At 45.7% G+C, this 17,863-nt stretch overlaps 1 protein-coding gene across 3 annotated transcripts in view; it reads right to left on the minus strand.

Moving 5' to 3' along the window:
• The window catches only part of LOC139389725 (calsenilin-like), a 35,717-nt gene extending 18,158 nt beyond the window's left edge, over nucleotides 1-17,559 (minus strand). For all 3 annotated transcript variants that reach the window (XM_071136639.1, XM_071136638.1, XM_071136637.1), the window contains exons 1-2: nucleotides 15,854-17,559; nucleotides 2,416-2,540 (exon numbers count right to left, since the gene is read on the minus strand). In XM_071136639.1, coding sequence (XP_070992740.1) covers nucleotides 2,416-2,540; nucleotides 15,854-16,130 — 402 coding nt within the window. In that variant the 5' untranslated portion in view covers nucleotides 16,131-17,559. The remainder of the gene's footprint in view (nucleotides 1-2,415; nucleotides 2,541-15,853) is intronic.
• Nucleotides 17,560-17,863: the final 304 nt, after the last annotated feature.

Here is a 17,863-nt window from a genome sequence, read left to right on the forward strand (position 1 = left end):
GAACAGAGATGCTACGTCTGGTAAGACGAGGGGTGGGGGTGTGTGTCTTTTTGTCAATAACAGCTGGTGTGCGATGTCTAATATTAAAGAAGTCTCGAGGTATCGCTCGCGTGAGGTAGAGTACCTTATGATAAGCTGTAGACCACACTATCTACCAAGAGAGTTCCCATCTATATTATTTGTAGCCGTCTATTTACCACCACAGACCGATGCTGGCACTAAGACCGCACTCAACCAACTCTATAAGGCCATAAGCAAACAAGAAGCACTAGTGCTCCTAGTGGCCGGGGACTTTAATGCAGGCAAACTTAAATCAGTTTTACCAAATGTTTACCAGCATGTCACATGTGCAACCAGAGGATTCCTACTTACAAGCAAAAACTAAAACCGGAAGTACCAGTGACTCGCTCAATACGGAAGTGGTCAGATGACGCGGATGCTACGCTATAGGACTGTTTCACTAGCATAGACTGGAATATGTTCCGGGGTTCACCCAATGGCATTGTGGAGTATACCACCTCAGTCATCGCCTTCATCAATAAGTGAATCGACGACTGCGTCCCCACAGTGACCGTACGCACATACCCCAACCAGAAGCCATGGATTACAGGCAACATCCGCATCGAGCTAAAGGCCAGAGCTAATGCTTTCAAGGAGTGGGACACTAATCCGGACGCTTATAAGAAATCCCGCTATGCCCTCAGATGAACCATCAAACAAGCAAAGAGTCAATTAAGATTGAATCCTACTACACCATGCCTGACGCTCGTCTGATGTGGTAGAGCTTGAAAACTATTACGTACTACAAAGGGAAACCCAGACACGAGCTGCACAGTGACGAGACGAGCTAAATGCCTTTTACGCTCGCTACGAGGCAAGCAACACTGAAGCATGCACGAGAGCACCAGCTGTTCTGGATGACTGTGTGATAATGCTCTCGGTAGCCGATGTGAGCAAGACCTTTAAACAGGTCAACATTCACAAAGCTGCGGGGCCAGATGGATTACTAGGATGTGTACTCAAAGCATACGGGGACCAACTGGTAAGTGTCTTCACTTACATTTTCAACCTCTCCCTGACTGAGTCTGTAATACCTACATGTTTCAAACAGACCACCGTAGTCCCTGTGCTCAAGGAAGTGATGGTAACCTGCCTAAATGATTACAGCCCCGTAGCACTAATGTCGGTAGCCATGAAGTGCTTTGAAAGGCTGGTCATGGCTCACATCAACAGCATACTCCCGGATACTCTAGACCCACTCCAAACTGCCCTTTCCCACTTGGACAAAAGGAACACCTATGTGAGAATGCTGTTCATTGACTTCAGATCAGTGTTCAACACCATAGTGCCCAAAAAGCTCATCACTAAGCTAAGGACCCTGGGACTAAACTCCTCCCTCTGCACCTGGATCCGGGACTTCCTGACGGGCCACCTCGAAGGGGGTAAGGGTAGGCAACAACACATCTGCCACGCTGATCCTCAACACTGGGGCCCCTCGGGGGGATGTACTTAGTCCCCTCCTGTACTCCCTGTTCGGCCACGACTGCGTGGCCAAACACGACTTCAACACCATCATTAAGTTTGCTGACGACACAACAGTGGCAGGCCTGATCACCGACAACAATGAGACAGCCTATCGGGAGGAGGTCAGAGAACTGGCAGTGTGGTGCCAGGACATCAACCTCTCCCTCAATGTGAGCAAGACAAAGGAGCTGATCGTGGACTACAGGAAAAGGTGGGCCGAACAGGCCCCCATTAACATCAACGGGGCTGTAGTGGAGCGGGACGAGAGTTGTCCACATTACCAATAAATTATCATGGTCCAAACACACAAAGCCAGTTGTGAAAAGGGCGCAACGAAAACTTTTCTCCCTCAGGAGACTGAAAAGATTTGGCATGGGTCCCCAGATCCTCAAAAAGTTCTACAGCTGCACCATCGAGAGCATCCTGACTGGTTGCATCACCGCCTGGTATGGCAACTGCTCAGCATCTGACCGTAAGGCGCTACAGAGGGTAGTGCGTATGGCCCAGTACATCACTGGGGCCAAGCTTCCTGCCATCCAGGACCTAAATAACAGGCCGTGTCAGAGGAAAGCCCGTAAAATTGTCAGAAACTCCAGTCACCCAAGTCATAGACTGTTTTCTCTGCTACCGCACCGCAAGCAGTGCCGGAGCACCAAGTCTAGGACCAAAAGGCTCCTTAACAGCTTCTACCCCCAACCCATAAGACTGCTGAACAATTAATCAACTGGCCACTGGACTATTACACTCTTCTTGAACTGTGCTGTTGGTTAAGGACTTGTAAGTAAGTATTTCACGGTAAGGTCTACACTAATGTGACAAATAACGTTTGATTTGATTTGCAGTCCCAGTCCCACAGCATCCCCAACCCATCCTCTCTGTTCCACTACTTACGTTCTTGAAGCCCCTGTATAGAGACTGGAGCTCCTTCTTGGTGAACTTGGTCTGAACCTGCAGCTGGTCCAAGCCTTCTGGCTGGTGACGAACCGTAGACAGCTCCAAATCACTCTCACTACTGTCTGTAAACAAGAGAAAAGTGGGAGAGACGGAGACGGAAAGAGAGAGAGAGAGAGAGAGAGAGAGCGAGAGAGAGAGAGAGAGAGAGAGAGAGAGAGAGAGAGAAGGGGATAGAGAGGAGAGGGAAAGAGGGAGAGAAGAGGGAAAGAGGGAGAGAGGAAGGGGAAGACATAGAAATAGAGGGAGAGGGATGGGTAGAGGATGAGTGCATGGCAAGCAGAGTAAGAGAGGAGAAGGAGGGATAAAATGTAAGGCGCAAGATCAAGAAAGAGATAGAATAAAAGTAAAATAGAGCGAGACAAAAACAAAGCGAGGACTCAAAATGAGAGGGAGGTACCTTCTTTTATAATGTGATATTTGCAAAGAAACCCATTGATATGTTAGTGTTCACTGATTAGATTTGAGTGAACAGGTGCCAGATTAGTAAGAGTGAAAACTTGAATCCAATTAAAGCCATGACTAAGAATGTTGACTATAAGGCTGTTTGAGGTTTATTAGTCCTACTTGTTCAAACACAGTAAGAGAAAGCACTAAGACTGGGAGAAAGAAAAGCAAGACATAGATCAAAAAGGACGTGGAGTTTCTAAAAACCATACTTACCATCTTTTAACACACAAAACAGAGATAGTGTGTGTGTGAGAGAAAGTAAGAGATAGAGATGTAAAGACAGTAAATGGAGTAAAGAGAGGTACGGAGAGACAGTGAGAAAAGGGAGGGAAAAAACAGAGAACATGGTCAAGTCAAGTCAGACATTGTGGAATACAAATACTGCCTAGGAAGAACAAAAGAGGAATAGACAGAATCTTCATAAATGCAGTTTGTTGCCCTCTCTACCCTCCCTCCAACCGCTCTCTCTTCCTCTCCCTCCATCTTACCTCTCTCCCTCCACCCTCCCTCCACCCTCCCTCCAACCTCTCTCCCGCCAACCTCTCTTCAAACTCTCTGCCTTCCTCTCCCTCCATCTTACATCCCTCCCTCCCTCCCTCCCTCCCTCCCTCCCTCCCTCTCCATCCATCCAACCGCTCTCTCTCTCCCTCCATCCAACCTCTCCCCTCTCTCTCTCTCCCTCAATCTCCCTCTCTCTCTTCCATCTACATCCAACCTCTCTCTCTCCCTCCACCAGCCCTCTCTCACCGGTCTCTGTGATGTCGATGAGTCCCAGTAGGTGCATCAGTTTGAGGAACATTAATACAAGGCAGACGATCCCAACAGTCTGTAGCCCCTCCGACTCCCACCTGACACTCATCTCCCCTTCTTCCTCCGTCTTTCCGTCTTTTTGTTCCCCCAGCGTGAAAATTCTCTCTGTCCTCTCTCTCTCAGTTCTTTCTCCCTCTGTTCGCTCTTTCTCTCTGTCTTTCAATAAAATACCATCTGTCTCTCAAACTAAAGACAGATATGGCTTTAGATCCTTGGGATGCTATAAAGTTCCTATAGAGTTCTACAGTTCAAGAGAGAATAGTTCCAACTGTGATGCAAAGAGATTTAAGTTGAAGCCATGAAAAGCTATTTGACCAGACTCATGCTCAATGATATTCTAAAAGACTGAAAACAGTCTCTCAAATAAAACTGAAAGTAGAGGGAACAAGTAAAATCCTTCTTTCCATGACAAATCCAACGCTGTTTGTTTTCCCCAAAAAATTATTCCAATTGTTTACTTATTGTCCCGTCCTGTAACTCCCAAGCCCTGGGACAGCCAGGTTAGAGGTTACTGATATCATCCCACTGAATCAAAACTCTGATGAACGAACAGACATGCATCACTTAACCGTGAGAATTTACTCTCTGCCATCCCTCCTTCTTGGCTTCCCCTCCTCCTCTCATTCTCTTTATCCCATTAACCTGTGAACTCCTGTGAAAACTATCCACAAATACAGAAGGAACCTAACACATTTCTTTCAAATAATTGTGAAAAACCAACTATATTTAGCGACAGTTCCAGCGACAAAATAAATCCCTCCGTACTCCCTGCTTACACGACAAATCTGTAATAAGATGTCTGCATTCACTACAAAGATGTTTAACAAGGTATTTCCACAAAATTGATGCAGTGCTTGTCAGTATACCCATTTGCCTTTAAGGAGTCAGTGTATATGGCTGCATACCAACCGTTTAAAGTGGCTTCCTCTCCTCGTCTCCTTCATCTGCTCTGATCTGATAGAAAAAGACAGGTGAAAGCTGATACCCAATAGAAATTGCTTATACCAAGCCTATGTTTTCAGATTAGTGTAGATGATGAAGAGGAGAAAAGGAAAAGAAGACGCTTTAGTTTACAGTAATGAGACCCAGCCCATTTGTCCTAAATCCCATGTCCCCAGCAGGCTCTGTGATCCAGTTCAAGTCTAATTGTTCTTGTCTCTCCAGAGTTCATTAACACAGCTCTCAGCAGGCAGAGGCTTCACACCGGACGATTCCCAAATGGAAACATATTCTCTATATCGTGCACTACTTTTGACAAGACCCTGTGGGCCCTAGTCAAAAGTAGTGCACTATATAGGGAATATGGTGCCATTTGGGACATAAAATAGTCAGACACAGTCAGATAGAGCAGATACAGTAATTCACTGGACAATAGTTCCCTCGAGGCCTGTGACACTTGCCAAAAACCCATCTCTTTAATTCAAGGTCCTAATACTACTGTTTTTCAACTCTCTCACACACACACACACACACACACACACACACACACACACACACACACAGAGAGAGACAGACAGAGAGAGAGACAGGCAGACAGACAGACAGACAGACAGACAGACAGACAGACAGACAGACAGACAGACAGACAGACGAAGACAATATGACTCCATTGAAATAAAGGTGGTTATCATTACTGTCCTCTGGTGGCAGTAGAAGGAAGTAGTTGGCAGAAGTCCAGACTGTATTGATCAGTCCCACTGCCATTATAACATTAAAGGCCAGACTCATCTCACTGACGCCACACACAACCCAAAATACACAGCACCACCAGACATACCAGAAATACACCAAACAGACAAAAAATATAACACACATTAGGACTGGTGAAACGTCTAAAATCTAAAGCAACAACTAGGGATTTGTGTGACACACATCCACCAAAACGCACAAACACACAAACAAACACAAACATGCACAAGCAGACACCCATACACAGTATTGGATAGTGGTGGTTAATGGACCTGTTGCTAAATACTAGGTGGCCTTGTTTGACTGCTGATCGATTTGAAGGACCTGGGACTCAGGGCCATACTATGGGTATATGGCTATGTACCTATTATTATGGCTATGTACCTATTATTATGGCTATGTACCTATTATTATGGCTATGTACCTATTATTATGGTTATGTAACTATTATTATGGCTATGTACCTATTATTATGGCTATGTACCTATTATTTTGGCTATGTACCTATTATTATGGCTATGTATCTATTATTATGGCTATGTATCTATTATTATGGCTATGGGACTATTATTATGGCTATGTATCTATTATTATGGCTATGTACCTATTATTATGGCTATGTATCTATTATTATGGCTATGTATCTATTATTATGGCTATGGGACTATTATTATGGCTATGTATCTATTATTATGGCTATGTATCTATTATTATGGCTATGGGACTATTATTATGGCTATGTATCTATTATTATGGCTATGTATCTATTATTATGGCTATGGGACTATTATTATGGCTATGTATCTATTATTATGGCTATGTACCTATTATTATGGCTATGTATCTATTATTATGGCTATGTATCTATTATTATGGCTATGGGACTATTATTATGGCTATGTATCTATTATTATGGCTATGTACAGTCGTATGAAAAGTTTGGGCACCCCTGACAATTTCCATGATTTCCATTTATAAATAATTGGGTGTTTGGATCAGCAATTTCATTTTGATCTATCAAATAACTGATGGACACAGTAATATTTCAGTAGTGAAATTAGGTTTATTGGATTAACAGAAAATGTGCAATATGCATCAAAACAAAATTAGACAGGTGCATAAATTTGGGCACCCCAATAGAAAAATCACATCAATATTTAGTAGAGCCTCCTTTCGCTAAAATAACAGCCTCTAGACGCTTCCCATAGCCTCTAATGAGTTTCTGGATTCTGGATGAAGGTATTTTGGACCATTCTTCCTTACAAAACATCTCCAGTTCAGTTAAGTTTGATGGTTGCCAAGCATGGACAGCCCACTTCAAATCATCCCACAGATTCTCAATGATATTCAGGTCTGGGGACTGGGATGGCCGGATGGCTTGTTCCTCTGCATAAATGCCAGGGTAGATTTTGAGCAGTGTTTTGAGTCGTTGTCTTGTTGAAATATCCAGCCCCGGCATAACTTCAACTTTGTAACTGATTCTTCAACATTATTCCCAAGAATCTGCTGATATTGAGTGGAATCCATACGACCATCAATTTTAACAAGATTCCCAGTACCGGCACTGGCCACACAGCCCCACAGCATGATGGAACCCCCACCAAATTTTACTGTGGGTAGCAAGTGTTTTTCTTGGAACGCTGTGTTCTTTTGCTGCCATGCATAACGTCCCTTGTTATGACCAAATAACTCAACCTTTGTTTCATCAGTCCACAGCACCTTATTCCAAAATGAAGCTGGCTTGTCCGAATGTGCGTCTGCATTCCTCAAGCGACTCTGTTTGTGGCGTGTGTGCAGGAAAGGCTTCTTCCGCATCACTCTCCCATACAGCTTCTCCTTGTGCAAAGTGCGCTGAATTGTTGAACGATGCACAGTGACACCATCTGCAGCAAGATGATGTTGAAGGTCTTTGGAGGTGGTCTGTGGGCTGTTTTTGACCGTTCTCACCATCCTTCGCCTTTGCCTCTCTGATATTTTACTTGGCCTGCCACTTCTGGCCTTAACCATAACTGTGCCTGTGGTCTTCCATTTCCTCACTATGTTCCTTACAGTGGACACTGACAGCTTAAATCTCTGCGATAGCTTTTTGTAGCCTTTCTCTAAACCATAATGTTGAACAATCTTTGTTTTCAGGTCATTTGAGAGTTGTTTTGAGGCCCCCATGTTGCCACTCTTCAGACAAGAGTCAAAGAGAACAACAACGTGCAATTGGTCACCTTAAATACCTTTTCTCATGATTGGATGCACTTGTCTATGAAGTTCAAGGCTTAATGAGCTCACCAAACCAATTGTGTGTTCCAATTCATCAGTGCTAAGTAGTTACAGGTATTCAAATCAACAGAATGACAAGGGTGCCCACATTTTTGCATAGCCTATTTTTCACATCTGATTTAATTTCATACAACTTAATATTGCTACACTAAAAATCTTTGTCTGGACAATACCCCAGTACTCAGCTTTTATTAGAAAATGAATGGCATGCCACTGTGATCATTTTCTGTGACGACAGAGTAAATTATTATGCAGCCTCAGAGGAGTGCCCAAACTTTTTCATACGACTGTATCTATTATTATGGCTATGGGACTATTATTATGGCTATGTAACTATTATTATGGCTATGTACCTATTATTATGGCTATGGGACTATTATTATTGTCATGTACTGTCATGTTGTGTCTTGTTTCTGTCCTTTCCCTTCACCCTGTCTCCCTCTGCTGGTCGTTGTTAGGTTACCTTTTCTCCCCCTCTTTCCCCCAGCTGTGCCTTGTCTCCTCCTAACTACCTCGTCACCCCTTTTCCCACCTGTTCCCTTTTTCCCTCTGATTAGTCCTCTATATCTCTCTCTGTTTCTGCTCCTGTCTTTGTCGGATTCTTGTTTGTGTTGTTCATGCCTGAACCAGACTATCGTCATGTTTGCTGCAACCTTGTCCTGTCCTGTCGGAACCTGCCGGTCCATCTGAGCCTACGTTTTGTTTTGTTATTAAAGAAGCTCTGTTTACGTTAATTCGCTTTTGGGTCCTCATTCACGCACCGTAACAGAAGAATCCGACCAAGAATGGACCCAGCGACTTCGGATCCTCTCCACTCAGCCGTCGAGATCCAGGGAGCGATGCTAGGCAGACACAAGCAGGAATTGTCTGCTGCTCGACATGCCGTTGAGACCCTGGCCACCCAAGTCTCCAACCTCACAGAACAGGTTCACCATCTCCGCCTCGATCCACCGGCCACTTCCAGGGCTTTCGAATCTCCGGAGCCCAGAATCAATAACCCGCCGTGTTACTCTGGGGAGCCCACTGAATGCCGCTCGTTCCTCACCCAGTGTGATATTGTGTTTTCTCTCCAGCCCAACACTTACTCCAGGAGCACTGCTCGTGTCGCCTACGTCATATCTCTCCTTACTGGACGGGCTCGTGAGTGGGGCACGGCAATCTGGGAGGCAAGGGCTGAGTGTACTAACCAGTATCAGGACTTTAAGGAGGAGATGATACGGGTTTTTGATCGATCTGTTTTTGGGGAGGAGGCTTCCAGGGCCCTGTCTTCCCTATGTCAGGGTAATCGATCCATAACAGACTACTCTATTGAGTTTCGCACTCTTGCTGCCTCCAGTGGCTGGAACGAGCCGGCTTTGCTCGCTCGTTTTCTGGAGGGTCTCCGCGCAGAGGTAAAGGATGAGATTCTCTCCCGGGAGGTTCCTTCCAGCGTGGATTCCTTGATTGAACTCGCTATTCGCATTGAGCGACGGGTTGATCTTCGTCACCGAGCTCGTGGAAAGGAGCTCGCGTTCTCCGTTGCCCCCCTCTCCGCATCACTACCATCTTCCTCTGCCGGCTCGGGTGCTGAGCCTATGCAGCTGGGAGGTATCCGCATCTCGACTAAGGAGAGGGAACGGAGAATCACCAACCGCCTCTGTCTTTATTGCGGTTCTGCTGGTCATTTTGTCACTTCATGTCCAGTAAAAGCCAGAGCTCATCAGTAAGCGGAGGGCTACTGGTGAGCGCTACTACTCCTGTCTCTCCTTCAAGATCCTGCACTACCTTGTCGGTCCATCTACGCTGGACCGGTTCGTCAGCTTCCTGCAGTGCCTTAATAGACTCTGGGGCGGAGGGCTGTTTTATGGACGAGACCTGGGCTCGGGAACATGACATTCCTCTCAGACAGTTAAGGGAGTCCACGGCCTTGTTCGCCCTGGATGGTAGTCCTCTCCCCAGGATTCAGCGTGAGACGCTACCTTTAACCCTCACTGTTTCTGGTAATCATAGCGAAACCATTTCTTTTTTAATTTTTCGTTCACCTTTTACACCTGTTGTTTTGGGCCATCCCTGGCTAGTTTGTCATAATCCTTCCATTAATTGGTCTAGTAATTCTATCCTCTCCTGGAACGTCTCTTGTCATGTGAAATGTTTAATGTCTGCTATCCCTCCTGTTTCCTCTGTCTCTTCTTCACAGGAGGAGCCTGGTGATTTGACAGGGGTGCCGGAGGAATATCACGATCTGCGCACGGTGTTCAGTCGGTCCAGGGCCACCTCTCTTCCTCCACACCGGTCGTATGATTGTAGTATTGATCTCCTTCCGGGAACCACTCCCCCCCGGGGTAGACTATACTCTCTGTCGGCTCCCGAACGTAAGGCTCTCGAAGATTATTTGTCTGTAGCTCTTGCCGCCGGTACCATAGTCCCCTCCTCCTCTCCCGCCGGAGCGGGGTTTTTTTTTGTTAAGAAGAAGGACGGGTCCCTGCGCCCCTGCATAGATTATCGAGGGCTGAATGACATAACAGTGAAGAATCGTTATCCGCTTCCTCTTATGTCTTCAGCCTTCGAGATCCTGCAGGGAGCCAGGTTTTTCACTAAGTTGGACCTTCGTAACGCTTACCATCTCGTGCGCATCAGGGAGGGGGACGAGTGGAAGACGGCGTTTAACACTCCGTTAGGGCACTTTGAATACCGGGTTCTTCCTTTCGGCCTCGCTAACGCTCCAGCTGTCTTTCAGGCATTAGTCAATGATGTCCTGAGAGACATGCTGAACATCTTTGTTTTCGTTTACCTTGACGATATCCTGATTTTTTCACCGTCACTCCAGATTCATGTTCAGCACGTTCGACGTGTCCTCCAGCGCCTTTTAGAGAATTGTCTTTTTGTGAAGGTTGAGAAGTGTTCTTTTCATGCCTCCTCCGTCACATTTCTCGGTTCTGTTATTTCCGCTGAAGGCATTAAGATGGATCCCGCTAAGGTCCAAGCTGTCACTGATTGGCCCGTCCCTAAGTCACGCGTCGAGTTGCAGCGCTTTCTCGGCTTCGCGAACTTCTATCGTCGTTTCATCCGTAATTTCGGTCAGGTGGCAGCCCCTCTCACAGCCCTTACTTCTGTCAAGACGTGCTTTAAGTGGTCCGTTTCCGCCCAGGGAGCTTTTGATCTCCTCAAGAATCGTTTTACATCCGCACCTATCCTTGTTACACCTGACGTCTCTAGACAGTTCATTGTCGAGGTTGACGCGTCAGAGGTGGGCGTGGGAGCCATTCTTTCTCAGCGCTCCTTCTCTGACGACAAGGTCCACCCTTGCGCGTATTTTTCTCATCGCCTGTCGCCGTCGGAACGTAACTATGATGTGGGAAACCGCGAACTGCTCGCCATCCGCTTAGCCCTAGGCGAATGGCGACAGTGGTTGGAGGGGGCGACCGTTCCTTTTGTCGTTTGGACTGACCATAGGAACCTTGAGTACATCCGTTCTGCCAAACGACTTAATGCGCGTCAGGCGCGCTGGGCGCTGTTTTTCGCTCGTTTCGAGTTCATGATTTCTTATCGTCCGGGCTCTAAGAACACCAAGCCTGATGCTTTATCTCGTCTCTTCAGTTCTTCAGTAGCCTCCACTGACCCCGAGGGGATTCTCCCTGAGGGGCGTGTTGTCGGGTTGACTGTCTGGGGAATTGAGAGGCAGGTAAAGCAAGCACTCACTCAAACTCCGTCACCGCGCGCTTGTCCCAGGAACCTTCTTTTCGTTCCCGTTCCTACTCGTCTGGCCGTTCTTCAGTGGGCTCACTCTGCCAAGTTAGCCGGCCACCCTGGCGTTCGGGGTACGCTTGCTTCCATTCGCCAGCGCTTTTGGTGGCCCACCCGGGAGCATGACACGCGTCGCTTCGTGGCTGCTTGTTCGGTCTGCGCGCAGACTAAGTCCGGTAACTCTCCTCCTGCCGGCCGTCTCAGGCCGCTTCCCATTCCCTCTCGACCGTGGTCTCACATCGCCTTAGATTTTGTCACCGGACTGCCTTCGTCAGCGGGGAAGACTGTTATTCTTACGGTTGTCGACAGGTTCTCTAAGGCGGCTCATTTTATTCCCCTTGCTAAGCTTCCTTCTGCTAAAGAGACGGCACAAATCATCATCGAGAATGTTTTCAGAATTCATGGCCTTCCGTCAGACGTCGTTTCGGACAGAGGTCCGCAATTCACGTCTCAATTTTGGAGGGAGTTTTGCCGTTTGATTGGGGCTTCCGTCAGTCTCTCTTCCGGCTTTCACCCCCAGTCTAACGGTCAAGCAGAACGGGCCAATCAGACTATTGGTCGCATCTTACGCAGTCTTTCTTTTCGCAACCCTGCGTCTTGGTCAGAACAGCTCCCCTGGGCAGAATACGCCCACAACTCGCTTCCTTCGTCTGCGACCGGGCTATCTCCTTTTCAGAGTAGCCTCGGGTACCAGCCTCCGCTGTTCTCATCTCAGTTCGCCGAGTCCAGCGTCCCCTCCGCTCAGGCTTTTGTCCAACGTTGCGAGCGCACCTGGAAGAGGGTCAGGTCTGCACTTTGCCGTTATAGGGCGCAGACTGTGAGGGCTGCTAATAAGCGTAGAACTAAGAGTCCTAGATATTGTCGCGGTCAGAGAGTTTGGCTCTCCACTCAGAACCTTCCCCTTAAGACCACTTCTCGCAAGTTGACCCCGCGGTTCATTGGTCCGTTCCGTATTTCTCGGATCATTAATCCTGTCTTCTTCCGCGATATCTTCGTCGCGTCCACCCGGTCTTCCATGTCTCCTGTGTCAAGCCCGTTCTTCGCGCCCCCGCTCGTCTTCCCCCCCCCCCCCCCCATCCTTGTCGAGGGCGCACCCATCTACAGGGTCCGTAGGATTTTGGACATGCGTCCTCGGGGCCGTGGTCATCAGTACCTAGTAGATTGGGAGGGGTACGGTCCTGAGGAGAGGAGTTGGGTTCCCTCTCGGGACGTGCTGGACCGTGCGCTGATCGATGATTTCCTCCGTTGCCGCCAGGTTTCCTCCTCGAGTGCGCCAGGAGGCGCTCGGTGAGTGGGGGGGTACTGTCATGTACTGTCATGTTGTGTCTTGTTTCTGTCCTTTCCCTTCACCCTGTCTCCCTCTGCTGGTCGTTGTTAGGTTACCTTTTCTCCCCCTCTTTCCCCCAGCTGTGCCTTGTCTCCTCCTAACTACCTCGTCACCCCTTTTCCCACCTGTTCCCTTTTTCCCTCTGATTAGTCCTCTATATCTCTCTCTGTTTCTGCTCCTGTCTTTGTCGGATTCTTGTTTGTGTTGTTCATGCCTGAACCAGACTATCGTCATGTTTGCTGCAACCTTGTCCTGTCCTGTCGGAACCTGCCGGTCCATCTGAGCCTACGTTTTGTTTTGTTATTAAAGAAGCTCTGTTTACGTTAATTCGCTTTTGGGTCCTCATTCACGCACCGTAACAATTATGGCTATGTAACTATTATTATGGCTATGGGACTATTATTATGGCTATGTAACTATTATTATGGCTATGTACCTATTATTATGGCTATGTACCTATTATTATGGCTATGTATCTATTATTATGGCTATGTATCTATTATTATGGCTATGTAACTATTATTATGGCTATGTACCTATTATTATGGCTATGTATCTATTATTATGGCTATGTATCTATTATTATGGCTATGTATCTATTATTCTGGCTATGTACCTATTAGTATGGCTATGTAACTATTATTATGGCTATGTACCTATTATTATGGCTATGTACCTATTATTATGGCTATGTATCTATTATTATGGCTATGTATCTATTATTATGGTTATGTAATTATTATTATGGCTATGTACCTATTATTATGGCTATGGGACTATTATTATGGTTATGTAATTATTATTATGGCTATGTACCTATTATTATGGCTATGTACCTATTATTATGGCTATGTACCTATTATTATGGCTATGTACCTATTATTATGGCTATATACCTATTATTATGGCTATGTACCTATTATTATGGCTATATACCTATTATTATGGCTATGTACCTATTATTATGGCTATGTAATTATTATTATGGCTATGTACCTATTATAATGGCTATATACCTATTATTATGGCTATGTAACTATAATTATGGTTATGTAACTATGTATTATGGCTATATAACTATGTATTATGGCTATATAACTATGTATTATGGCTATATAACTATGTATTATGGCTATATAACTATGTATTATGGCTATATAACTATGTATTATGGCTATATAACTATGTATTATGGCTTTATAACTATGTATTATGGCTATATAACTATGTATTATGGCTATGTAACTATGTATTATGGCTATATAACTATGCATTATGGCTATATAACTAGGTATTATGGCTATGTAACTATTATTATGGTATGTATTTCTCTATGCATATGTCTGCTGGGACTGAGTATATGTCAGAGAGTCACTTAAAAGAGAGAAAGTGAGAGAAAAAGAGGAGAGGAAAAGCTATTATGGGACACTACTGAACAGTGGGGGAGGATTTTGGGGGCCATTGCTGGATGGCCAGTGTCCTTCAGGGTCCTGGCGAAGGACTGCAGGCTCCATATTTAGGCGGTCTCAGAGAAAGCCTGTTCAATACTGCATGTATAATTAATGCTAGGTAATGCTAGACCTGGGTGTGGACCCTGCCTATCTGAAGCTGTGAGAGAGGGAGATGGAAATAGGGAGGAGAAGGAGAGAGAAAAATGCACTGTGGAAGGACACACACACACACACACAGAGAGAGAGAGAGAGAGAGAGAGAGAGAGAGAGAGAGAGAGAGAGAGAGAGAGAGAGAGAGAGAGAGAGAGAGAGAGAGAGAGAGAGAGAGAGAGAGAGAGAGAGAGAGAGAGAGAGAGAGAGAGAGAGAGAGAGAGAGAGAGAGAGAGAGAGAGAGAGAGAGAGAGAGAGAGAGAGAGAGAGAGAGAGAGAGAGAGAGAGAGAGAGAGAGAGAGAGAGAGAGAGAGAGAGAGAGAGAGAGAGAGAGAGAGAGAGAGATGCACTGCAGAGGAATTGAGAGCAAGAAGAGAGGACAGAAGTTTGAGTTCAGTTGAAGGGATTTAGTGAGAAAAATAGAATGAGAGAATGCAATGATTCATGGATTAGCCACTCCTTCACAATCAACTATCCACAGGAACACCAAATGTGTCAAATCATTATTTACCTGATTCCTAGATAAGAATATAAAAGGCACACATAGCTATTACCATTACAGTATAATGCTCTCTAATGCTTATGATGCCTGTGATAAGCACTTCAATGTGAGGGTGAAGGCTTTCAACTATAATTGCTTTGGCACAGTGACTACAGGGCACTTTGACTGGACTTTGGCCTAAAACTATTTATGATGTGATTCTTTACCACCCTGAATCTACACTTTACCTTTAGTGTACACTCTACTTTAATGCCCACTATCTTTTTCTCTTGAGAAAGATTTCCTAATAGATACCATAATGCCCATCTCAGAATCCCCAGTGTCAAGAGACATACTGCCCTACCCCAGCCTCAGAAGAGGGGAGCTTTATGTTTGGTTAGGTTTACACATTCAAGAGTGCATACAGTGTATACACTCTTAGAAAAAAAGGTGCTATCTAGAACCAAAAAGGGTTCTTTGGCTGTCCCCATAGGATAACCCTTTGAAGAACCCCTTTTACTTCCATGGGTTCCATGTAGAACACTTTCAACAGAGAGTTCTACGTGGAACCCAAAAGAGTTCTACCTGGAACAAAGAGGGTTCTACCTCTACCAGGAACCAAAAATGGTTCTCCTACTGTATGGGGACAGCCACAGAACCCTTTTGGAACCCTTTTTTTCTAAGACTGTAGAGTGTGTGACTTGTATTTATACTCTCTTAGAATATATCCAATGCCAAGACATCACACACCAAATGCCCCATCCCAGACACTAGATACCCAGATATGATCCAGGAATATCTACTGTGTAACCCCTAGGTACCACATACCCACTTTTCCTCCCAAATACCAGATACAGATTGAACACCCTATCTCAGATAGCAGATAGTTAATGCTGAAACGTCAACCTAAATGCCATGTCCACCTTTTTGAACCAGGAATAAAAAGATACAGACCACCAGGCATTTTGCCTCCCAGCCTCTTCCCTGGATGTTCAGCTTCAGCTGGAATCCCCTCAGGGCTCTTACCTTCAAAGGAGGACATGGGCTCCAGGATGCCAAAGCCCTTGAGCACTGCCACAAACATTATCATGACCACGCCAATGGCGAACAGCTCCATACCCTGGATCTGGATCCCCATGGCTGGGAGAGGGCAGGGGGAGCCTGCTGAGGGCAAGCCCACACACAGAGGCCTTGCGTGAGAGACTCCAGCAGGTGCAAAGTTTGTGATAATAATAGTCTCTGTTGTTGAACAACAGATGCTATACTTTGAGGCTTGGCTAAGCGTGTCAGGTTGTACTAACATAAGGCACTGAGCAGCATGAGAGAATGGCCAACAAAATGGATATTAAATGTAAACGATTATGGAATGGAAAATATCCAAAAGTGGGTAGACACAGAAAAAAGCCCTCTTCAGATCTGATGTGTGGGAAAATAGAGATTTAGTCAAAGGTCGCCTATTTTGATGGTGAGGAGGGATCTAAAGTTAAAGTTGAAGTCATTCTTCCAGAGTCGTTCTCAAAGATCCAGAAATATAGCCAGTGATAGAGCATCACTACACAGCTTTACAGTCCAAAGAGTAAACATCAATCATCATAGGAGTTGTCATTTGTTGGACTGAATGATCTCTGGATAAAAACACATTTAGGAATTAGACAATTCCCATCAATCAGCTGTATCCATGTGATGTCCAGTTTATGATGTGTCTTAAAACTCTGAATCATTGAAGTGAATCTGATTACTGACTTGCTGACACAGGAAAGTGTGTAGAAGGGAAGTGGTGAGAGTGAAATCACTTCACTGTGATCATCTCATCTTTCCCACGATATCAACAGAAATATAAGAACAACCAACTTAAAGACACGGATTCTCTGAACTTAAACTATTCCCACTCTGTGAATTAAACATAAAACCAACGTGTCTAAATAGAGGCCTTTCCCTTCCTTATTTTAGATATTGTCATAGTATATGTATAGATCTGTTAGCAAATCAATTAATCGATCAATCAATCCACCATATAATCAATACTATAACTGACAGACCTGACAGATACTGAAAGATCTGTAGTCACCACTTTCTAAGGCACTACGAACAATCTTCACACTTATTTCTCTTTTTTCCAACCATTCCTCCCTATTTCTCTCAGTCACAGATAGTCCAGTCCAGTTCAATCGAATCCGGTCCAGATCTGGTTTGGTTCAATCCAGGTATGATCTGATTCAGGCTAATATGGTCCAGGCCTTGTTTGGTCCAATATTTCCAGTCCAGTTTAGTCCAGGTAGTGACCACAGAGTGGTCCAAAGGATTGGGTCCGTGTAGGGCTGAGAGAGATCCAATGGACTGAAGAGCGAGCACCGCCCTTCCCTTACCGCCAGGCGTCTTCCCTTCTCTCCTCTTCTGCTCTCTCTTTCTTGCTCTTTCTTTCTTTCTCTCTCTCTCTCTCTCTCTCCCTCTCACTGTCTTTCCAATGTCAATACTGGGGGCTGCTATCGCTTTCAACTTGTTCACCCCACTCTCCTTCCGTCTCTCTCTCTCCTCTCTCCCACTTTCCTGTAAGAAACCACCGATGATGAAGTTACAGTGGGCAGCCCGGTGAATCCCCCCATCCAGTCCACCCCTCCTCTCTTTCTGTCCATATTGCTGGTCCTCTCCCCCCCCCTCTCTCTCTCTCTCTCTTTCCAGCTGCCCTCCATCCCCATATTCATTCCTTCACTCTTTCCAACCACAGGCTCAGTATCTCCTTCTGATCCATCCTTTATTCTCTCTCTCTCCCTGACCTCCCCCTCTCTCTCTCTCTCTGCCCCCATGGTCCCCCCCTCTCCCCCTTTGCACTCTCTCTTGCTTGGGCACCACGGGTGAAGACATTTACAGACTGAAAAGAGAGAGGGATCAAATACACACACACACATATCACAGTCACATCACACTCACAGTCACACACAAAGATCAAATAGCAGACACCCCCGCCCCATTCATACTCCCCCCTCTCTTTTCTTTCCTCTCCTAGAGACAGAAAGAAATAGAGACGAGATTTGTACT

The sequence above is a fragment of the Oncorhynchus clarkii genome, chromosome 30 (genome assembly GCF_045791955.1).
Source record: "Oncorhynchus clarkii lewisi isolate Uvic-CL-2024 chromosome 30, UVic_Ocla_1.0, whole genome shotgun sequence".
In the NCBI taxonomy this organism is placed as follows: Eukaryota; Metazoa; Chordata; class Actinopteri; order Salmoniformes; family Salmonidae; genus Oncorhynchus; species Oncorhynchus clarkii.